This window comes from Elephas maximus, chromosome 14 (genome assembly GCF_024166365.1).
Source record: "Elephas maximus indicus isolate mEleMax1 chromosome 14, mEleMax1 primary haplotype, whole genome shotgun sequence".
Lineage (NCBI taxonomy): Eukaryota > Metazoa > Chordata > Mammalia > Proboscidea > Elephantidae > Elephas > Elephas maximus.
In genome coordinates, this window is record NC_064832.1 from 85,608,482 (window position 1) to 85,633,445 (window position 24,964).

At 40.4% G+C, this 24,964-nt stretch overlaps 1 protein-coding gene across 1 annotated transcript in view; it reads left to right on the top strand.

Moving 5' to 3' along the window:
- Window positions 1–952: 952 nt before the first annotated feature.
- The window catches only part of GPC5 (glypican 5), a 1,599,408-nt gene continuing 1,575,396 nt past the window's right edge, over window positions 953–24,964 (top strand). The window contains exon 1 of the mRNA XM_049852913.1: window positions 953–1,446. Coding sequence (XP_049708870.1) covers window positions 1,281–1,446 — 166 coding nt within the window. The 5' untranslated portion in view covers window positions 953–1,280. The remainder of the gene's footprint in view (window positions 1,447–24,964) is intronic.

The following is a 24,964-nucleotide window of genomic DNA, read 5'->3' on the forward strand; positions in this document are numbered from 1 at the left end:
TTTTCTATCTGGCTTGTGAAAAACTGCCTGGAGCACTCTTACCTTAGCTGTACTCTGAGAAATGTTTTAAAGAAATTCGCAAAGTAGCAAAACTCAGAGTCCATATAGATACAAGGTGCCAAGTAAAATGATAGTAAAGGGTGATTGGAAAGTACACCAGACTTCACTGTGATAGTAAGAACGTGGTAATGTCTGAATGCAATCTTTTTGACTTTTAAATTCTCAGAAAATCATAGTCAACTTTACAGAAAAATGTTCCAAAGCAGTAGCATAAAGGAATTTTTAGAAAGTAACTTTCTAAACCCTGATAAACTCTCTGCGGTGGAGTCGATTCCGAAACACAGCCACCAAATAGGACAGAGAAGAACTGTCCCAGGGGTTTCCACTGAGGCAGACTGCCACCTCTTTCCACCGCTGAGCAGCTGGTGGGTTGGAATCATCCACCTTTTGGTTAGCAGCCAAGCACTTTAACCGCTGCGCCACCAGGGCTCCTCCTAAAATCTGATATGTGTCATCAAGTCTCTCAGTTAAGGTCTTTTCCTACAAATAGTTTTGCCTTTTGTGTCCAGATCCCATTTCATGCATCTTTACACGGAATTCTGTGCCTTGAGGACTTTGATGTAGAATGAAATATTTCCTCTTAGATCTAGTTGGTGTTTCTCATCTCTTGTCATCTCTGATCCTCTTCATACGTACTCTTTTCTATCAGACCATTGTTACCCGGAGAGGCTTGGGAAAGCAGGGTGCAGGTTTTGGTTTGTTTTTTTTCCCCAGCCAGAGCGGCCCTGATGTCTCTCTACTGCGCTGGGCCTGGCGCTGACAGCATCTCAGCCTGCGCCGCTCGGGCATCGCGCCGGGGGCGTGGCCTGAGGGGCGTGGCCCGTCCGGGGGCGGGTCGGGGCGTGGCCTGCCTGCAGAGCGCGGCGTGTGGGCGCAGCCCAGGTTGGCGGCTCCGAGCCGGCGGCGGCGTCCCGAGCGCAGGGCTCGCGCGCTTGGGCATCTCCAGCCGGTCTTTTCCCGCCACGCAGCTCCAACTGGCCTCAGCTGGGGCGCGAGACCTGGCGGCGCTGAGCCGAGGACTCTCGTGCCTTGGCCTCCGGGCTGCTCCGGAGAAAGCGCAGTCATCCCAGGTGAAGCCGGTGCCAGACCGCGGTCCCGAAACGCCGGCCGCCAGAGCGCACCCCTTTTGCAACCTCGGCTGCCGCGTCTTTTCCCCGCTTGCAGCGCAGTGCGCGGGGAGAGTGGGGTCCACCGCGGGGAAAGGGGCGAGCGGAACCCCGATGATGGACGGAAAGACCTGGCGCGTGGGCTTTGGCTGCCTCCTCCTTCTGGCCCTCGTGGGGTCTACCCGGAGCGAAGGCGGGCGGAGCTGCCAAGAAGTTCGGAAACTTTTCCAGTGGCGGCATCTGGGGGCTGTCAAGGGGCTGCCCGATTCGCCGCGGGCAGGTAAGGCGCGGCAGTGGCCGAGGGCGTGCGTCCGGCCGCGGCGCGGGGTCATCCTGAGCGCGCGCAGGGTGCCACGCTCGACCCTCGGGGTGGTCCTTGGCGGGAAGAGGAATCCCCGCGAGGCCTGGAGGATGCTCCGGGTGAACATCCCGAGCGCAGCGCAGCCCCGGGGCTCCCCTCAGGACGCCCGCGGCTGAGCCGAGTCGGGGCCTCTTCTTCCTGCCGCGCTCCCCTGGTCTCGGATGATGCGTTGGGAGAAGCTAGTAAAGCAGACAGCGGGGGACTGCGCGCCCTGACTGGGAATTTCCCCCGGGGTCCTCGGTTTGCTGCTTTCTCTCTTGGTGGACGGAGTTGGGTTGGTCACCCCAAGTTTGATACTAAAAACACGTTGTATATAGCCTGCGTTATGCTCCTTGGCTGCAGTAGGCGGGAGACGGGGTACTGACAAGGGCAGCCGGTCTCCGTGGTTAGGACTTGGACCCCGCGCACCCACACAGGCTTGCACCCTAAGCTGCCACGCCGTGTCCTGGCACCAAGGCCTCCTTGCGGGAGCCCGAACTGCCCGGTTCGTCTCCTAAAACCATAGGGAAGTTTCAGCGCCTGCAGAGTATGACGGCAACAGGCAATTAAATTGAACATATTGGGGACCCACATAACATGGGAGAGATTTATCGGAGTGAAGAGGAAAAATGCAGTTTAAGTGTGACCAGCGTAGATTAGGCTTCTTGTAAACGTTTTTTTTTTTTTTTTCCTGACACTTTCACCCTCTGCTTTCCATCCCCACCGCGCAGGTTTCTTTTACCTTAAGAATTTCCGGTTTAGGTTCTCTTCCAGAAAAATAGGTTTGAGTTGTCAAACCCAACAGTAGCATTGTGTTTGGAACTAAGACCTTACTGGGAAGCAGTGCATCTCTTTAGCTGTGAGCATGAAGACAACACAAAGATGAATGGCGTAAGGTTATTGGTTGAACAAAGAACTTGTGGAAGATATTTGAGTCTAGAAAGGGACCTCTGCTTGAGTTTTCAGGGTAGAGAGACTTGGTCTTGGCACTGCTGAGCTGTAGCGGTTTTTGCTTGATTGCTTGCCAGTTGTGAACTTGCATTCAGTTCCCAAGTCAGCCCGGGAGGAAAATCAGGGGACTTGGGAACACTGAATCCATTTTAGCTTACATGACCAGCCTTTTAAACAAACACAGAAAGGTTTATATGAATTACCTAGGATATGCTACTAGGTGCAGTTGGGTTACTTGAAAAAACACAGTTGATATCCTCAACTTAGGGCGATTCTTTCTCCTGTCCTCAAACAATAGCTCCTCCTTCTAAACGTTTTTCTTATTCACTGCATTCTTCCATGAAAGAAACCTCTCTTATCAGCTGCTGATAAAACAGAAGTGCATGTGTGTGGGGGCAAGAGGGGTGAGCTGTGAAATCCTCATCTGCATTCTTAGAATTTGCCCCCAAAACACTAGCTGATATGTTCATTGAATGTTAGCAGCTCCCCACTAAGGTCTTGATTTCACCCTGCTTCCCATATCTTAGTATTTCTGGTACCTGCTGAATGCAACATATTGACTAGAAGGTGTTAAAACCCCCTTTAAAACCTTGTGTGTGTAATCCTTTTTGAAGAGGAACTTTCTAGAGTGCCAATCATTGGAATATCATTTTACCAGATATGAGGGAGAACCGAAGCTCTGCTGTATGGAGAAGGAAATGGTTGTACTCATTTGGGTTTGATACACATGACACAAAAAAATGCCAGGATGGAGAGAATCTTCCAAGTCCTTCTGGATTGTTTCTTCATTGCTGTTATCTTTATCTGTGTCTTAAGGTGGTAGAGAAATCACAGCGGCACCGACCCACTCAGGGGGCTTACAGGACTGTGTTCTCATCATCAGTGGTGCTTGAGAAAGCCAGTGCTAAATTCCTTTGATATTTGCATTAAGAAAAAGTCAAATGGAAGTATTATTTTGAATTAGAATAACTTAATAAAAGGCATTCACTTAAGAACCTGAGATAATTCTGACATTTCTCTCGTCTCTTTATTGCTGGTCATTCTTTTATCTGAATAATTAAATGGAATATTAAACTGATTTTCTTTTTAACATGATGTTGTCTCTTCTTATTTAAAAAAAAATCTCATTTCCAATTTGATTAAAGCACAAATATCACATGCTTCATACTTTTCTTCATTTTTGCATTTATGTGTGAACTGTAACATTTAGTTTCCTTGAATATAGTACTTGAGCATCTTATTTTCTAAAATTATTCTCAATCTCAAGAGAGCATAGTTAATATTTATATAAGTGGTCATTTTCACAGGTGATTAAACATGTTAATATTCCTTTTAATAAATGTAATTATTTAGCACATACCCTTTCATTGATTACAATTAATTACTTTTTGCTTTGATATGTGTATTTTTTTTTAGTACTTTCTCAAATTTCTTGCCCACAAGTGGTGAATTCCTGAGCTCTCCAGCCAAAATGCCATTTTTATATGAGCAGGTAAAATAACTATTTACCCTTTCCTCCTGCATTTGTGACTTTTACATCTCCTGAAAAAAAATATGTTATCCAATTTAAAATTATTAAAAGAGCAGTTTAAACGGTTTCTTAGATTCCCCTCACCTTTGTTCTCTCCCCTGCTCCAGTTCTTTTAAGCCTATTGAGCTCCTAAAGATGTTTGGATGAGAAATGTAAGAAGCAGAGAAGGTGTAAATGTGATTAGAATTACAGAATTCCCTGTGTGCTGATTTTATTTCCTAAGTAGTCGTCAAGGTGCCCCTTGCTCTTGTTTATCTTATTCAGGAGAAAAAATGTTAGTGGGTGTATCTCTTAAGGATGCTTTATTTTTTATTCATTGGGGAGAGGGGATAATGCTTTCCCATTGGAATTCTTTTCATACATGCATTGTTCACACATGCATTATTTTGTCTTTTAGAATATAATGCAGAAAGCGGGAAACTCAGAAAAAGTCCAAGACTATATTGAGATAATTTGTTTTACATCAACTAGTTTTTGAAATGTGGGTGTTTTTGATACAAAGTGTATTTTATTAAAGATAACTTTTCCTTAATAGCTTTTGACTATAAATGGAGTGATAAAAATAACTCTTGATGTGGCAACGTGAAATTCTAATACTATAGGATATTTCAAGGAGTGTTCTATAGTTTTATTTTTATTTTTAACGGCTTTCATTATAATTAGGTCTTATAATCATTCCAAGGATAGTGCTATCTCATTCTCATACCCGGGAGAAAGCCGTCTAGCTGGTAGCCTTGGAGTTGAGACGCATGGACCTCTGGGTTTCAAAACTTGATTCTGCCACTTGTAGCTCTGTGTCCTAGGTTAATCAGTTATCACCTTTGAATCTGTTTCTTCATCTGTAAAATGAGAATATTCTTGAAAGGTTGTCGCATATATGAAATGAAAAATGTAAGTGAAATATTTAGCACAAATCCAGGCACAGAGTAAGGGCTCAAATATATATATATATATATATTTTAATTGTGCTTTAGTTGAAAGTTTACAGAGCAAATTAGTTTCTCATTCAACAATTTATACACAAATGGTTTTTTGACATTGGTTGCAATCCCCCTGATGTGTCAACACTCTCTTCTTCCCCACCCCAGGTTCCCCATTTCTATTCATTCAGTTTTCCTGTCCCTTCATGCCTTCTTGTCTTTGCTTTTGGGCAGGTGTTCCCCATTTGGTCTCCTATACTTGATTGAACTAAGAGGCATATTCCTCAAGTGTGTTGTTTGTTTTATAGACCAATCTAATCTTTGGCTGAAGGGTGGACTTCGGGAGTGGCTTCACATCTGAGTTAGCAGGGTATCTGGGGTCCATACTCTTGCGGTTCTTCCAGTCTGTCAGACCAGTAAGTCTGGTCTTTTTTTTTAGTGTGTAAATTTAAATTTTGTACTACATTTTTCTCCTGCTCTGTCTGGGACCCTCTATTGTGATCCCTATCAGAGCAGCTGGTGGTAGCTGGGCACCCTCTACTTCTTCTCAGCTCAGGCTCGTGGAGGCCGTGGTACTCGTGGTTCATTATTCTTTGGACTATTTTCCATAGCATCTTAGATTTTCTTCATTATCCTCTGCTCCCAGTGGGCTGAAACCGGTAGATGTATCTTAGATGGCTACTTGCAAGCTTGTAAGACCCCAGATGCTATTCACCAAAGTGGGTTATAGAACATTTTCTTTATGGACTATGTTATCCCAGTTGACCAAGATGACCCCTGTGATCGTGGTCTCCGGACCTCAGCCTGAGTAACTCAGTCTCTCAGGGTGTTTGGATGTATCTAGGAAGCTTCTCTGACATTGCCTTGGTGAAGTTGTGCTGACTTGCCCCGTATTGTGTTCTGTCTTTTCCTTCACCAAAGTTTACACTTACCTAGTATCTAGTTAATGATTTCCCCTCCCCAGCCATCCCCTGCCTCATAACCATCAAAGATTGTTTCTTTTTGTGTGTACACCTTTTCTTGAGCTTTTTCCAGTAGTGGTCTCATGCAGTATTTGCCCTTTTATGACTGACTTATTTCACTCAGCATAATGCCTGCCGGATTCATCCATGTTGGTGAGATATTTCACGTTTTCATCATTGTTTTTTTATTGTTGGGTAGTATTTCATTGTATGTATGTACTGTAATTTGTTTATCCATTCATCTGTTGATGGGCACTTAAGTTTTTTTCCATCATTTTGCTATTGTGAGTAATGCTACGGTGAACATTGGTGTGCATATGTCTGTTTGTATGGTGGCTTTTATTTCTCTAGGATATATTCCTAGGACTAGGATTGCTGGATTGTATGGAATTCTGTTTCTAGCTTTTTAAGGAAGCACCATGTTGTTTTCCATAGTGGTTGTACCATTTTACATTCCCACAGGCAGTGCATAAGACTTCTAGTTTCCCCGAGCCTCTCCAACATTGTTGTTTCATATATATATATATTTTTTTGATTAGTGCCAGTAATGTCAGGGTCAGCAGAAAAGAGGAAGATCCTCAGTGAGATGGATTTACACAGTGGTAGCAACAGTGGGCTCAAGCATAGCAACAATGTGAGGATGGTGCAGGAGTGGGCATTGTTTCATTCTGTTGTGCATAGGGTCGCTATGAGTTGGAACCAACTCCATAGCACCTAACAATAACAATGTTGGGATGAGGTGGTACCTCATTGCAGCTTTGATTTGCATTTCTCTAATGGCTAGTGATCAAAAGTTAGCTGTTAGATGTCTTTGATGAAGTGTCTGTTCATGTCCTTTGCCCATTTTATAGTTGGATTATTTGTCTTTTTTGTTATTGAGATGCTGCAGTATCTTACAGATTTTAGAGATTAGACCATTGCTGGATATGTTGTACCAAATATTTTTTCCCAGTCTATACGTTCTCTTTTTACTCTTTTGGCAAAGTCTTTTGATGAGCATGAATATTTAATTTTTAGGAGCTCCCAGTTATCTAGTTTATCTTCTGGTATTTGTGCATTATTAGTTATGGTTTGTATTGAATTTATGCCATGTATTAGGGTCCCTAGTATTGCCCCTATTTTCTCTTCCGTGATCTTTAACATTTTAGATTTTGTATTTAGGCCTTTGATACATTTGGAGTTAGCTTTGTGTATGATGTGAGGTATGGTTCCTGTTACATTTTTTTTTTACAGGTGGACATCCAGTTTTTCCAGCACCATTTGTTAAAGAGATTGTCATTTCCCCATTTAATGAACTTTGGGCCTTTTTCAAAGGTCAGCTGACCGTAGGTGGATGGATTTATGCCTGGGTTCTCAGTTCTGTTTCATCGGTCTGTGTGTTCAAAAAGTATATGTTATTGTCATTACAATTTTTTTCACTTCGTGTCTTGATTTTAACTTGGGTTTACTTGTTTTTTTTTTTTTTAAGGATGACATTTTACGGTTTTGTGTCTCTACATGTCAGAGGAGTTATTATAATCACTTTTTTAAAAAGTCATGGTTGTGTCTAAAATGTGCTTCTACCTTACATGGTATTTACTAGGTTGTTGTGAATATTTTGTCTCTTTTCATGAACTCGTGATAACCCTAAGAAGCAAGGCTGCACCGCTAATAACTGCAATACCCACAAGCATTGCCTCCACCCCCACCCTGCAACTGCTGCTACCCACAACAGCACCACCACCATTCTTCTGTCTGTACTCAGGGAAGTAAAGTAGTGTAAGGAGCCCTGGTGGCCCTAAAGGCTTAGCACTCAGCTGCTGACTGAAAGGTTGGTGGATCGAACCCACTGAGATGCTCTGTGAGAGAAAGAGCTGGCAATTTGCTTCTATAAAGATGACAGTCTAGAAAACTCTTTGGGGCATTTGTACTTTGTCACATGGGGTCGTTACGAGTTAAAATTGACTTATGGTACCTAACAGCAACAGCAAAGTAGTGAGTATAGGGTGGTTTATGAATTCACACAGTTAGGTGGCTGCTATGCCTACAAAATATGTGTTGGAATCCTAACTTCTACACCTGTGGATGTAACCCTGTTTGGATATAGGGCCTTCTTTGTTATGTTAATGAGGCTGTGCAAGTGTAGGATGTGTTCCGAACCTAATCGCTTCTCAGTATTAAAAAGAGCTGATTAGACACAGAGGTGGGCATATAGTGGGGGAGACATAAGCTGTGTGAAGATTGCCAAGAACCAAAGAATGTCCAGGTCTGTTGACACGGCCGAGACCCTGATTTAGACTTTTAGCCCCCAGAACTGTGAAAAAAATTTCTGCTCTTTAAGGGCTTCTACTTGTGGTCTTTGTGTTATAGCAGCACTAGGAAACCAAAGCATGGCCATTGTCACAGGGCATTGTCATGACTGTGATCTTAAATTGGGATGCTAGTTTTCAGAAACAGCCCCTTTTGCTCCTTGAGCAGCACAGTTATAGTGATTAAATTTCCAAAGTCAAATTGGGACCCATGGTCTGCTGTTGGAACAGATTATTATGAGGGTTGTTCTTTGTTGAATCCCACCAGCCAAAAACCACCAGAAACAAAACTTGTAGCCAAACAATTATATTCATTTAGTTTGCTTTAGCAAGGGAGATTGCACCACAGAGAAACCATGAGTGCCTTGGTTAGAAGTGTTTTTTTTTTTTTCCTTTCTTTTTGCTCTCCAGTTGATTCTGGCTCATGGCGACCGCATGTGTGAGGATAGAACTGTGGTCTGTAGGATTTTCAGTGGCTACTTTTTCTTCTGAGGCCTTTCTGCCAATGTGCCTCTGGGTAGACTTGAACTGTCAACCTTTCTGTTAGCAGCCAAGTGCTTTGCGTCACCCTGGGGCTTGTGCTGGGTGACTGTAAGGAGGATTTTAGGAAGTGGGGGCAGTTCAGTAGCTGGGTATCTTGTAACTTTTATCTTGGTGTTAGGAGGGTTAAAGCGGGGATAGTTGTTTTTTAATAAAGAAGCAGTAATCACCTGTGTTGGTTAGAAGGGGAGCGTGTTTAGTCATTTTTGCGGTTGAGTATTTTTGTTGCTGTCCTGTTGTACCCCAGGTCTCAAGTAACGTTGTCTAATCAGTGTTTTCTTATTCCTTGTGTGTGTTGTTTATGTTCAGTTGTGAACATCAGCACCTAGTTCCAGTGCCAGGACAACTTGTCGCTTTCACCCCAGAAAAATCCAGTGGGTGCTTTGATGTCTGAGAGAATCATGTGGTTCATTTGTATCCAGGCCTTTTCTTAGAGCTTAATGATGGGGGAGTGAGTATAGTTTTCTACTGTAGGATCATAGAGCATGACTGTCCATCAGGGCTTGAATTATCCTGATCATACCCTGATTCCCCAGTCAGTTTGCTCTCAGCTCTAAATATTGTTTGTTTCCTCATCCATCTTTCACTCCACAAATTAAGTTCCTTTTTACCAAGTGTCCAACACTGTATATTTGTATAATTGGCTTTAGGGGGGTGCTGGTTGGGGAATTTACGAATAGAATTTTATACTTACCCCTCCCCACTCAAGTTATATTTTCTTGTTGCCAGCCTGTCAAGACTTTCTACAATACTGATATTTGTCACGTGTGCACACACATACAATGTGCACGTATCATTTACTTTCCACATTGTCCTTGCATTTGATAAGTATGCCTTCAAAATCTATAACATTTCTTAATTAGTATAAGATCAAGAAAAATGTCCCAACAACTAGGTACCTCTCCTAAACGGACATGACTTATTAATCAATGGCCAAACCAAAAAACCAAACTCGTTGCTGTTGCATTGATTCTGACTCCTAGTGACCCTATAGGACAGAGTAGAACTGCCCCATAGGGTTTCCAAGGAGTGACTGGTAGATTCGAACTGCTGACCTTTTGGTTAGCAGCCAGCTCTTGACCAGTGTGCCACCAGGGCTGCTTAATCAGTGGCAGGGGTGGATTATCTAAAAGGCAAGGTAAGCACAGTGTTTACCTTGCTTACCAGATCATCTGTAGTGAATAATTTCATATAAGTTTCACCACATCCTTGATAATCCCCCTATGATCACGTCTTTGATGTGGTGAAACCCATGTGAAATTGTTTACTACACATTAGTAAGTAAGCACAAGTAAGCCTGTGCTTACCTTGCTTACTGGGTCATCTGCCCAATCAGGGATGGTAAATTTGAAAAGAAGTTATGATTCTGTAGGAATGTGCTGTGGGGTTGGGAGAGACAGGTGGTAGCCAAACCTAGAAGAAGAATCTTTGATGAGGTGAAAAAATGTGAAATTGTTTACTATAGATGATCTGGTAAGCAAGATAAGCACTGTGCTTACTTTGCCTGTTTGATAATTGTCTGTGATCAGTGGTCTCTTGGTCTAACTGTTCAATAAACCACAAATCCATTTTGTTAAAGCAAAGGCATGAGAGACTTCAGTCATATACTTCAATAAAGTAGATACTCTGTGACAAAGTGGCACCTCATTTATCAGGTAAATAAAAATAGCAATTAATTTTAATAGAGACCACTTTTCTGTACCTATCTTACATAACGTCCTAACCTTCAGCTAGAAGGAAAGACCACACCAGCTATGCCCTCACTTCTTCCGGTTTTCAGCTTTAGTGAATTTCAGGTTCACTAAAAAAAAAAAAAAAAATTTTTATTTTTTAAAGATACTACTAAAATCATCCTGCAATGATTACTCACTCTTCTGTGAATCACAGCAAACAGCACAGCTTTTGATTAGCCATATCAGGTTCACATATAGTGACTATGTAAGCTGAATATATAATGAGCTTAGTAGAAAGAAAATGAGATTTTGCACTTTGATATTTTGATGAAGAATACAGGTTCCCTTAAAAACATAAGTACAAAAAAAAGTACAATAATTCCACCACTGAGAAATAACCACTGATAACCCTTTGCAATATTTTTTCAACACTCTATCAGTCTTATGATAAGCATATAAGTATCTTTTGAAAGAAAGTAGGTGAAATTTACCTTTATTTTTAACATGTCTTTTATAAATATATCAGTATTTCCATGCCACTAAACATCCTTCTAAGGTCCCTGGGTGGCACAAGCAGTTTGTGATCAACTGCTAACCTAAAGGTTGGCAGTTCGAACCCACCCAGTGGCACTGTGGAAGAAAGGCCTGGGGATTCTGCTTTTGTAAAGATTATAGCCAAGAAAACCCTATGGAGCAGTTCTACCTTGTAAGACATGGGGTTGCCATGAGTCAGAAGTGACTTGATGGCAACAGGTTTGGTTTTTAGTTTTTTGGAGCCATCCTTCTAAACATAATTTCTAGTAACTGTATAATATTATATCAAATGGGTGTAGTGTAAATGGAATTATTTCTTGTTGTTGGATATGCAAGCTTCCAATATTCGCTACATGGCTGAGGAACGTGAAAGGCAAACATGCCAAGTTCTTGCCTCACGGCTTTGAATGTGATCTACACTCAGCCTGTATCAGGGTTTGTCATTGTCAACATTGTTGACCTTTTGGACTGGATGGTTCTTTGTTGAGGGGGCTGCCCTGTGCATTGTATGATGTTTAGAAGTTTTCCCGACTACCCATTAGATGCCAGTATCACCGCCCCCACCACAGTTATGGCAACCAAAGATGTCTCTAGATATTGGCCCTGGGGGCCAAAATCATCCCGGTTGAAAACCGGTGGATGGACTATCTACCTGAGGTTGCTTCCCTCTCTCTCTCCCTCTCACTCTTTCTCTCTCTCTCTCAACACACACATTGTCTAGCTGGCTCATTTGCATGCTTTAGGTCTCAGTTTAAATGGCGGTTCTTCATAGTATCCATTCATAAGTTTCTCTTAACTAGGTTCTCCCAGAATCCCTTTTGCTTTCCTTCATGGCACCTATTATGGTGCCATATTTGTTTTGTCTTCATTGTTGATCTTTTACCACTAGATTGTGTGCTCCATGAGGATGGAGACAAGCCTACCAGGGCCAGTTTCACAGATGGGTGACTTGTGCGGTCATGCAGGGTCCAACGCTGAAGGGCCCAATGCTTGGTTTAAGGCTCTGCTGTTGCCATCTTATTAAAATTTGAACAAAGGACCTACGTTTTCATTTTGCACAGAGCTACACACATTATGTAGCTGAGTCTGATGTGTACCTTGTTCACTGTAGAATATCTGGTGTTTGGAACAGTGTGTGGCACACAATAAGAGCTGAAATATTTATTGAATAAACAAATAAAGCTTCAAGGAACATTTTGATACATCTTTTGAACCTCTCTGATTCCTTAGGTTAAACTCTAGAAATAAGTCCATAAAAAAAAAAAATTTTTTTTTAAGTCCATAGGTGTTGAATATTCAAGATTCTTCTATCTGTATGTAATATTTTTTCATGTTGTATGGGACAATACTTAGTTATTAAGGAGGATTGGTGACACATTGGTTAAGTGCTTGGCTGCTAACCAAAAGGTAAATGATTGAAACCTACCAGCCACTTCATGGGAGAAAGATGTGGGAGTCAGCTTCTGTAAAGGTAAAAACCAACCAACCAACCAACCAACCAAAAAAACCTCATTGCTATGGATAGCGTCCCTAAAGGACAGACTAGAACTGCCCCATAGGGTTTCCAAGGCTGTCATCTATAGCAGACTGCCACATCTTTCTCCCATGGAGCAACTGGTGGGATCGAACTGCTGACCTTCCTAGTGAGCAGTTGAGCGCTTAACCATTGTAACACCAGGGCCTTGGAACACAATGGGGCAGTTCTACTCTGTTCCTTTGGGGTTGCTATGAGTCAGAATTGACTTAAAGGCAGTGGGTTTCTTTTCTGGTACTTTCAAATAAAATGTAAGGATTCAAAGTAACAATACTGATTTTAAATATATTTCCTTCTACTAGACTGTAGGCTTCTTCAGAGTAGCATATGTGATTGATTCTTAGTTTGGGTCTGAGAATAGGTCAAAATTCATGAATCTTTTTGATTTGTAGAGTTAATCTTATAGTCACCTAGTATGCTTGATTAATTGTGTTTAATTGTTTTTATGCTTAATATTAGTAAAGTGACGAATGTGGAAGGTGAAGTTTCTTAAAATATATTATGATCTGTGCTCACTCGTGTTGTTGAATAAATTTGTTTTGTTGTTGTTAGGTGCCTTCACCTCGGTTCCGACTCATAGCAACCCCAAGCACAACGGAACAAAACACTGCCTGGTCCTGCGCAATCTTCTGCTGGGGGCAGTGGGTGCAGAGGGGCCGCCCTTGCGGCCCCTCTGCACCCACTGCCCCCAGTAATCTTCATAATCATTGTTTTGCTTGAGCCCATTGTTGCAGCCACTGTGTCAGTTCATCTTAAGGGCCTTCCTCTTTTTCGCTGACCCTCTACTTTACCAAGCATGATGTCCTTCTCCAGGGACTGTCCCCTCCTGATAACATGTCCAAAGTACGTGAGATGAAGTCTCTCCATCCATGCTTCTAAGCAGCCTTCTGGCTGTACTTCTTCCGAGAAAGATTTGTTCATTCTTCTGACAGTCCATGGTATATTCAATATTCTTTACCAACTCTTGATTCAGAGACATCAACTCTTCTTTGGTCTTCCTTATTCATTGTCCAGCTTTTGCATGCATATGGGGCGATTGAAAATATCATGGTTTGAGTCAGGAGCACCCTAGTCCTCAAAGTGACATTTTTACTTTGTAACACTTTAGAGAGGTCTTTTGCAGCAGATTTGCCCAATGCAATACATCATTTGATTTCTTGACTGCTGCTTCTATTGATGTTGATTGTGGATCCAAGTTAAATGAAATTCTTGACAACTTCAATCTTTTCCCCGTTTATCATGATGTTGCTTATTGGTCCAGTCGTAAGGATTTTTGTTTTCTTTATGTTGAGTTGCAATCCATTCTGAAGGCTTTAGTCTTCGACCTTCGTTAGTAAGTGCTTCAAGTCCTCTTGACTTTCAGCAGGCAAGGTTATATCATCTGAATATCACAGGTTGTTAATAAGTTTTCCTGTAATCCTGGTGCTCCATTCTTTTTCATGTAGTTCAGCTTCTTGGATTATTTACTTAACATATAGATTAAATAGGCATGGTGAAAGAATACAACCCTGATGCACACCTGTCCTAACTTTAAACCACACAGTATCCCCCTTGTTCTGTTCAAACGACTGCCTCTTGGTTTATGTATAGGTTCCTTATGAGCACAATTAAGTGTTCTGGAACTCCCATTCTTCGCAATGTTATGCAAAATTTTTTATGATCCACACAGTCAAATGTTTTTCCCTAGTCAGTGAAACACAGGTGAACAACTTTCTGGTATTCTCTGCTTTCAGCCAAGATCCATTTGACATCAGCAATGATATCCCTTGTACCATGTTCTCTTCTGAATTCGGCTTAAGTTTCTACAGTTCTCTGTCCATGTACTGCTGCAGCTGCTTTTGAATAATCTTCAGCAACATTTTACTTGTGTGTGATATTTGTTTTAGTGGAGTTAATTTTTTCTTGTATAATAGAGTCACAAATGCTATGAAGTTACTCAAACCTTTTCAATTTAGACTTCAGAAAATTTTGTATGTACATTATCTAATGTGTCTCCATTTTTGTGATGGAGTAGATGATTTTCCAGAAATGTATCTAGAAGAGTGTCTTCCCCAAATGTCCTGTAAGGAAAGGAGAATTATTTAACACCATTTAAGGCATTAATTGGCACAGCTTTTACCACCTGGAAACAGTAGGACAAAAAACTCACTGCCATTGAGCCAATTCTGACTCCTAGTGACCCTGTAGGACAGAGTGGAACTGCCCCATAGGGTTTCTGTAAACCTTTACAGATGCGGATGGCACATCTGTCTCCCACGGACCAACTGGTGGGTTTGAACTGCTGACCTTTCGGCTAGCAGCCAAGTGCTTTAACTGCTGCACCACCAGGGCTCAAGCGTAGCGATGATTATCAGATGCTGCCAGACTGGACAGTGTTTTGTTGTGTTGTACATAGGATCACTGAGTCGGGATTGACTTGACCACACCTAACAATAGCGGACGTTATGATTGATCTGACTTAAAACATTAATTGATCTATTGGGAGAATAGAGAAGAACAAAGGTGATCAGATAGAATTTACATGTGGCTCTGGATTGGTTGGTTTGTGTTGTATTTGAGTATATATCTCGTAAACTAGTATTTTTCCATGAGGAAATTAACCACAAGGAACTAAAGGATAATTAGGTTTTTCTGTCTCCCACCCTTGTTCATTCCATGTTGAGTGTAAAATATGCATCATTATATAGAATGATCCTTGAGCTGGGAAGTCATTGTTTATTAAATGATCCTGACATGGAATACAGGCTCCATGCAAACCTAGTAGTGATTTCAGATCACTTCACAGTAAGCAAAGAAATAATTGCTATCAAATCACAAAATATGATGTACGGTAGCAGGTATCATCTATTTCTGAAAAATTTCCAACAACCCCAATTTAGAAGTACTTGTCTACTTTATAAAACTTTTTTTTAATGATATCTTAGAAAATAAATTTTTTTTATGAACTGTGGTTGGTTATTGTTTAGGATGTCTTAAAACAGTTGTGAAGAAATTTTATCTAAGTAGAAAGGTTATTTCAGTCATTGCTAATCAAACATGTATATTGAAGTTAATAGCTGCAGTGATACCTTATTCTGGAACCTCAGAATGTGACCTTATTTGGAAGTAGGTCTTTGCAGATGTAATTAGTTAAGGATCTTGAGATGATACCTTATTGGATTTAGGATGACCCTAGATTGAATGACTCATGTCCTTTATAAGAGGAGGAGAAGATGAGACAGAGAGAGGGAGGCTGTGTGAAGACAGATGTGGAGATTGGAGTTATGCAGCCACAAGCCAAGGAACGCCTGGGCCCACCAGAGCTGGAAGAGGCAAGGAAGAATTAGTCCCTGGGTCCTTCAGAGGGAGCATGGTCCTCCTGACGCCAACACCATTTTGGACTTCTAGCCTCTAGAACTGTGTAAGAATAATTTTCTGTTAAGCCACCCAGTTTTTGGTATTTGTTATGGAAGCCCTAGAAAACCAATATACCTCCGCTTGTCACCCTTTCTGTGGTATGATAACCAAATCTATATTAGTTTTCATAGTTCTATGTAGGGTCGCTCTGAGTTGGAATTGACTTACGGCAACGGGTATTTGTAGGCAAAATAATCAAATAATCTTGCAGCTGTCTTTTTAGAGCTTACAGTGTTTTTCTTGTATCACAATTTCAAGGGACTTTTCTCAGCATTTCTTCAGTATTTGCTTTGAGAGAGGATGTGAACTGAGGAGTTGGATAAGAAGCAAACCACGAGTGTGCCTTTATTGATCAAATGAACATAAAATTATTCCTGATGGCCTTGTTCATTACATATATATTCTTTAAATGGAAGAGTGTCAGTATTAAATTACCTGTTCAGATTTATTTGCTTTTTGAACAACTCATTCAATAAGGTTATACCAAGTAACATATAGTTCATTTTCTTTTGATCATTGAGAATGTGTGTGTTTAATGAGCTGAAACTGAAGTAGGTCAATAAAATGAAGAGATTAAACAGTCTGTTCACACCAGGCGTGGAATACATTTTACTCTAGGGAAAAAAAATGATTTTTAAAAAAAGGTTTTTGATGAACTTTAAAAAAGGTGAGGGAAATAGAAATGACACTGAAAAGAGTAAAACGGAAGAATCAATGAATTCTTCAGGGTACTGTGTATCAGGTGAAGGTATGTGGATTTGTGTTTGTATAGTTAAGAGCTTTAGTCATAAAAGCAAAACCAAATTTTACTTTTCATTTTTATGAATTCACTTGGCACAAATACACTTTAGCTTATTAAATAGTTAATATTTAGTTCATCTTTGGAAATGTCTTACATATATAACAAGGAAAAATAGTAGGTATGACAAAACACTGATATGTTGTCATGGGATAAGTGGAAAAAGCAGACGTTTTAACTTATGATAAACTCCTATAACATGGTCAGATATTTTAGTGAATGACAATGAATTTAAAATTTTGCAGTCGCTTAGTTTTGACTTTATCACTTATTAACTATGTGACCTTCAGCAAACAACTCAGTTTCTTTAGAAGTGTTTCTCCAACTCCACAGGGATAGTGATATAGGTTTGTGCCTTTTTACCTTTTGGTGGTTTTTGATGACTGTGGTATGGTGAAAATTTTCGTAAATAGTAGTTTTATACAAATGCAACATAATTATATTATAAAATTTTCTTCTTTGATGTGTTCAATAAATTATTCTGGGTCAAGAAGCAGATAAGGAAATGATAACGAAACCCCTTTTCCTTCATGCTAGTAAAATACCAAAGTTTCAAATATTCTTTTCCCATCCCTCACCGTCTAACTATTAACCCTGTACTCTTAGACCATGCGTTCATTCTTTATTTTATTTCAGAGTTTATTCTGTGGTAAAATAAAGTTTATTTATTCACATTACGTAGTTTTAAGAACAGGAGACTACTTTTTTCTAAAATAATGTTCTTTAAATTAATTCAGTCAAAGTCAAGAGGGAGGTACTCAGCCTGGAAATAGGAGATGATTTGAAGGCTGCATAAATGTAAGTAATGATAGGTTCTGCAGCATGTGACCAGCTTCATCAAGTGAGTAGGAGTTAATTCTGTACTGTGTTTTATCATGTTCTTGCATGCGGCACTACTGGTGGGTTTTTATGTGTATGGAGACATGAACTTTTTGCCTGTATGGAAAGTACAAGGCTAGAATATGCTGGCAAGTCTCTGCCTCTTCAGATGGAGTCTCCATCCTCGTCTACACTACCTCTAAGTGTTCTTGTTTCCGGCCGTCCGTGGGAGGCAGTGGTTTAAGAAGAGGCTTCCTTGTGGTGTCTGTGTGGGCTGCCCCTCTAAGACCACAACACCTGTCAGGCAGCCTCAGCACAGCTCTCTCTGGATTCTGGTAATTATTTATTCTTCTTGTCCCACAGCCAAAAAAAAAAAAAAAAACCCACTGCTGCCAACTCAATTTTGACTCATAGCGAACCTGTGTGATAGAGTAGAACTGCCCCAAAGGGTTTCCAAGACTGTAAATCTTTAGGGAAGCAGACTGCCACATCTTTCTCCCAGGGAGTGGCTGGTAGGCTCAAACCACCTATCTTTTGCTTAGCAGCTGAGTGCTTTAATCATTGCGCTACCAGGGCTCCTTTCTTGCCCCCCTGGGGAGTAGTAACAGCTCCCTTTCCTAAGTTACTAGTTAGGAGGTACTGCAGCAATATAGTTTTCCTATACCTTTTTCTTTATTGAATTCTTATGAAATAATCCAATTTGAGAGAGCCAGCCAGTCTGTTTTGTCCCAGAACCCTGTGTGATAAAACTTTAATACACTTTAAATATTGAAACCCACAGCTTTCAGATCTGATTTTTAATTAAAATGTATAGTGTTCTAGAGTTACTTTCTAAATGTTTTTAGAAGCTCCAATCAATGATGATTTCTCACTTTGACTTGCCTAATGATGCTTTCATTGTTTTTTCCCCTTCTTTCCCCTCACCCCCTTTTAGATTTTAGTTTCAAATATGACTAACCTGATAACAGCTTCTTATAACACACTAGTTTAACCTCTACCCATGCCACCAATTCAGCCAGTCACCAGATTGTCGTAGATTCCTCTTCACAAATGTCTCCAGACCAACATCACCACCATCATGGTATAACCTAAAACTTTTTCATAACTGGATTAGTCAATCAGCCTCCGTCTACTCTTGGCTGTTGTCAATCTGTTTTCCTAATGCAGCCAGAGAGATTTATGTAAAACTCAAATCTTACCTTATTTTCTTGTGTTAAATCCGTTAGTGGTTGCCTTTAAAAACAAAAACAAAGCAAAACAAGAGCATGATTATGTTTGAATATATAACATCTGTAAAATAACACAAAAACAAAAAACAAAAACACACACAGTGAAATAAATGGAGAGAAAAAGGCCCTGTGGAATTTCATTTGCAACGCATGGCAATTAAAAGGTTACCATTCTTAATCATCAAATGAGCTCTTAGAAATCAGTCACAAAGAGACTGATGTTCCAAAAGAAATGAAAAAAGAACATAAAGAGGAAATCGAAATAATGTAAATGACTAATAAGAATCTGTGAAGATGATTGAACGCAACATTAACAGAAGAAAAATAATTCCTTAGTATATCGCACGGTCAAAGATTAAAAATATTGATATCTAATGTTGCTAAAATTGTAGAAAGTAGAGTCCTTTCATTCACAAACACTGGGAGAGAAGACTCTCTATGTTCAGGGGCATTCTCCAGTTATGACTCAAAATTCAAATTTTGCATATCCTTTACCCCAGTAATTCTGATTTGTAGGATATTATTCCAACAAAGTAGTTGGATGAATTCAAACTAGTTTATATATAAGCATTTCATTGTATATAAAATTTGCATTTATAAAATGACTATTCAATAAGAATGATTAAATGATAAATTATGGACATCTGCACTATAGATTTATTGGCTGTGCAAAGGCATTTGACTATGTGAATCATAAGAAATTTTGGATAACATTGCAAAGAACGGGAATTCCAGAACACTTAATTGTGCTCATGAGAAACCTGTATGTAGACCAAGAGACAGTCTTTGGAACAGAAAAAGGGGATACTATGTGGTCCAGAGTTAGGAAAGGTATGCATCAAGGTTGTATCCTTTCACGACACTTATTCAGTCTGTATGCTGGGCACATAATCCGAGAAGCTGGACTACTTGAAGAATGGGGCATCAGGATTGGAGGGAGACTCATTAATATCCTGTGAAATGCAGATGACATAACCTTGATTGCTGAAAGTGAAGAGGACTTGAAGCACTTACTGATGAAGATCAAAGAACACAGCCTTCAGTATGAGTGTAAAGAAAACAAAAATGCCCACAACTGGCCCACTAGGCAACATCCTGATAAATGGAGAAAAGATTGAAGATGTCAAGGATTTTGTTTTATTTGGATCTACAGGCAGTGCACATGGAAGCAGAAGTCAAGAAATTAAATGACATATTGCATTGGGCAAATCTGCTGCAAAAGACCTCTTTAAAGTGTTAAAAAGCAAAGATGTCACTCTGAGGTATGAGGTATGCCTGACCCAACCCAGGGTATTTTCAGTCGCCTTGTATGCCTATGAAGTTGGACAATGAGTAAGGAAGACCAAAGAAGAATTGACACTGTAGATAATCATGTGGATATTAAGCCAAGAGATGTAAAGCTATATTATATGACCAAAATAGAACAAGGTACTTGAGAGGTTATTGAAAGGAAAAATTGAATGATGGCCCCACTAAAAAAAGAGGAAACTACTTACATATCAATTTATGTACAAACATACCCCAAAGCAACTTGCACAAAACATCACTAATAGTAGATAACATTGGGAGGTAGAATTAGGAGGAGAAAACACACTTAAGAAGTAAAAATATACTTCACAAATCTACATGGCTTTTGATCCTTGGAAGAGATGAATTTTTTTTTTTTTTTATAAATTAGATATTTAAATTTACCCTGTAATAAATGAAAATTATGAACATACCATGCACTTCACACTTACGAGAGCCCTGACATGAAGTCCTTGCACTTCCACCATCCTGAGCTTCTCTCTGTAATAACACCTTCAGGGCTCCTGGGATTCAGTCCAGTAGCAGCAATGAGAACAGTCATTTCCATTGCCCTTGACAGTAATAGTCATGGCTGTGATATAGCTTATCAGGCTTCATGATCTGGCCCTTTTGTTCTTGTTCAGCTTCGTATGCTCTTCTCCCCTATGGAAGGGTCAGTTTTTGATCTCAAGCTACCGTAAGTGAATTTATTTCCCAAAATATCCCTGGAACTACTGAGAGTCTCTAACTTCAGAGCCCAGAGTTGTTTTTAAAGTCATCTCTGAATCAGGGTACTAGTTTTAGCTATATCTTTAAGGTCAAATGGAAGCATAGTTTCTTTCTTGGGCTATTATGATAGTCTACTGGTCTTGCTTTAAACTGTGTTCATTGGAAACCATGTTCCATACTGCCTCAAGGAAAATGTTTCTTACATTTTAAACCTGAGGCCATTAATTATCCTGCTAAAAACTAGTTCACACTTTCAGATTCGCCTCACAGAAGCCCAGCTCAAACTGTTTTAAACTAAAAAAAGGAATACATTGAAAGTATGCTGAGGCATCTCAAGGAACAGGGAAGACAGGAAGGGCTGGAATACATTTGGGCTAAATAAATGAAGTTGGAGATAGAGTGTTAACAAATCTCTTACTGTTTGTGACTTTAAACTTCCTGCTGCAGAGCAGCCGTCATCACATAGCGGAAATTATGACTGCTGTATCCTTCAGCCAACAGGGGACGCTGACCGAACTCTCTTGGTCCCAAGTTTAAAAAATTTAGGGAAGGAACCACATAAAGCATTCAGAAGTTGTTGTTTGCTGCCATTGAGCTGGCCTCCAATTCATGGCCCAACAGGATTGGACTGTCGTGATCCATAGGGTTTTCATTGCTTGATTTGCGAAAGCAGATTACCGGGCCTTTTTTCCTGGTTTTAGTATGGAACCTGTCAGCATCTTAGCAGTCCAGAGTCTCCACTAACATATGGGTTGTGGATATGCTTGAGATGCATTGGCCAGGAATTGAACCTGGGTCTCCCCTGTGGAGAATTCTGCTGCTGAACCACCGCTGCCCTGCTCCTGAGTCTAGGAATGGGATTACCTTATAGTGAACAGTATTTTCTTTAACTAGAGGTGGATTGGGGCAGGTCCTAGAAAAGCTGGGCAAGTCATACATGCAAATCCAGAGGTGTTTGAAACACATCTTAAACATTTTTCATGGTTCCTCAGTATTTATAGCAAAAGCTCAAACTCCCATGCGTTACATTTAAGTTCTCCAGTGATTTCTGTCTCCTTTACTAGGCTAGGCTCCTATGGTTCTGTTACTTTTTCCTGTGTTACCTCCCTCTTGGGAGAGGCAATCTGCCATGGGCTGTGAGTGTTGCTGTGTGTTTTGCTGGGAATGCCAAGAATTCAAGGCCTGACTGTGTCTTACTTGGGCCATTTTCCAGGGTTGTGTTTGCAAGATGGTCTCCCCCAGGACAAAGAGTAAGATTGCTTTAGCTTGCTATGAAAGTGGTGAATCTCCAACAAGCTCGTTGTTCCTCTCCTGTGATGCAACGCAAGGTATGTGCAGGCATCCGTCTAGGCCCCTGTAGAGCAGGGTAACTGACCCAGATCAACATGACGCTCATGCTTCTTGATGTGCCCTGAATTTCATGTCTTCTGGCCGCATCCATGAAATGCTAACCGCCTAGCCTGTTGGCCTGCAAATAGTGAAAACTCCCAGGTTCTTCACATCTCTCCAACAGCTTCCCAATCCTACAACCATATCTAGACCTGACATTCCCTTAAAGCCATACTGCAATGCTGTTAGTCTCCCTGACCAGCCATACCATGCATCCTGCCCATTGTTGCCTCTTTCTGGAATATCACTTCCTCCTTTCTCTCTTTCCAAATCTCAACTAACCAATCTGAGTCCAAATTTGTTTTGCTACTTAACAGCTTTGTGAACTTTGACAGGTTTAACCACGGAAACTTAATTTCTCACTTATAAACCAGGAATCTTTTTTTACCTGGTAATTTTTTTTTCTATAAGGAGACCGTAAAGCATCTAATTAAAAAACTTCAGATGTTGCTCAAAATCTCCTTTGACCCCTTCTTTTGTCTCTCCAAGAAGAAGAAGCCATTTCCACTCTGTTCCCCCACAGAACTTAGTACTTACTTCTTCATAGCACTTTACCACATTAATTACATTTTTTACAAATGTACTTCACCTAGACTGAGCCCTGGGGGACAAATTGTATTCTGCCCTTCTTGGTGTCACTAATAACTATCACAGTGTCTTGTACAGAGCAGGTGCTTAATAAATATTTGATGAATTCATTTGACTTATTAATCAAAGTACAGAACAGGAAATTACTCTGCAATTTAGTGCAGGTGGAAGGAAGACTTGGCACCTCTTGATTATTCACTTAAGTGGGGTGGGGCTAAAGAGCCCATTTACACTGTAGGGCAGCCCACTCCATTTCCAAGTTAGAAATATACTAATTTATCTGAACGTAAGATGCTATTTTAAGAAACTCTGGTTAAGTGGGCCTCTCAAAGAATAATCAGTAAAACCCAAATTTGGTTCTACAGCATATTCTATTAGCTGCTTATTACTTTTCTTAGCAAAAAGAGTTTCGCTTTTTGGGGGGAAATGCCACATATTCACCATGTCTCATAAAGAGTCACAGAAAATGTTGTATATTAAGGCCCTGAGAAATACTGCCTCTCAGAGAACCAGTTTATTTGCATAGGGAAAGAGTGGTTTTGACTCAGCCCTTCTTTTATCATTCCCCTAGGATATATCTTCCTTACCACCAGTTAAGAAAGCACTAGTTGAAAAAGTGAGTAGAGAAGATGGTGGTATTTGTAAGGTAGAATTGTTAGAACTAGCAAAGGAAAGGGAGTCTAGTATGACTCTCAGTTTTCAATATAACTTTCATAAACAGTGTGGAAGATGCTGTAGGGAGGAAGCTTCAACAATGGGCATGTCAACATTGAGGCTCCTGTGGCCTATCAAGATGCAAATATATACTAGATAGTTTGAAATATGGGTCCAACTATGACTTGAGAGAGTGGCAGTAGATAAAGATTTGGTGAATAGGTGAATTTCTGGGAGGGGTGAGATCATTCAAGGTGAGACCTAATAGGCACAGCTTGAAGCAACACAAAAAATTACAGAGTAGGAGGAGGAAGAAGATAATCCAGTGGTCTTAAAGTCAAGGAAATGGAAGCGTTCTGAAAACTGGAGGGTAGGCTTCAGATTCCACAAGGATGATTAGATATGGTTAAGTATCTCTTGGATTTGACAGCTAGGAGATAAACAGTTACTTAGGTGTGTGCTTTTATGAAGGAGTGGTGGGGTCAGAATCTAGACTGCAGGATTGGCCTGAGAATGAGAATCTTTGGAAAGGGAAACAGTGAATTCAGACCACCCTTTCGAGAAGCTTAACTTTGTAGAAAAGAGAAAGAAAAAGTGTGTGTGCTTTTGCATAGACAGTTTTGCATAGACTTCACGACCATGTCTATAGATTAGAACATGATGAGAGTGCACAAGAAGAGGTGAGTGACTGACTGAGGCAACAGTCAGTCACTTAAAGCCTTTTTGGCCATGGTAAGAATTTTGGACTGTGTCCCACAAGCAACAGAAAGCTATGGGAGATCTTTTAGTATATATAACACAAAAAGATTTCCATTTTAAAAAGACCTCTCTTGCCTATAGAATATCCAGTTACGAGTTCTATTCTAGTTGTGAGATCAGAGTGATGGTAGTAGAGATGGAAAGGAGCCCTGGTGGCATAACGGTTGAGCACTGGGCTGCTAACCAAAAGGTCAGTGGTTTGCACCTACCAGCCACTCCACAGGAGAAAGATGTGGCGGTCTGCTTCTGTAAAGATTACAGCCTTGGGAACCCTATGGGGCAGTTCTACTCTGTCCTATAGGGCCACTATGAGTCAGAATCGACAGCAGCGTGTTGGGTCAATTGATTGGAAGCCATGTTCTCCAGCCTACCTTACGTGTAAGAAAGAAGAAAGTAAAGGTGGGGAGGAGTAGATTAAAAAATTATTTAAGAGGTAGGATCAATATAATTATGATTTCTTTTTTCTGCTTTTCTTGCAATAGGAACCTGTTACTGTATTTCCCATATACCTTTTAAATTATACATCTAGCTGAAATCAGTCCTGAAAAATAGTAGGAGCATATTGACCTTGGACTCATGACTATCTGAATAACCTTAATTTGATTATATGTTGTGTGTGGCTAGGTGTGTAGTTAATGTATTCCTGTGCTGTAGGTTTCTTCTAATTATCTATCCATGGGTGAGTTATAAAACTTCTGGGGGAATAATAACTTGAGCCAGAAGGAGTCAAGCTATTTAGTGTTTTGTTTTTCAGTTAGCTGTGGATTTCTGTTTTATGTATGTATTTTGTATCTAAGCTTTTTCAATATTAGTTTAAATCAGTTTACAGAAAGAACTACAGATAGAAAATAATAGTGGGAAAATAACATGATTCAA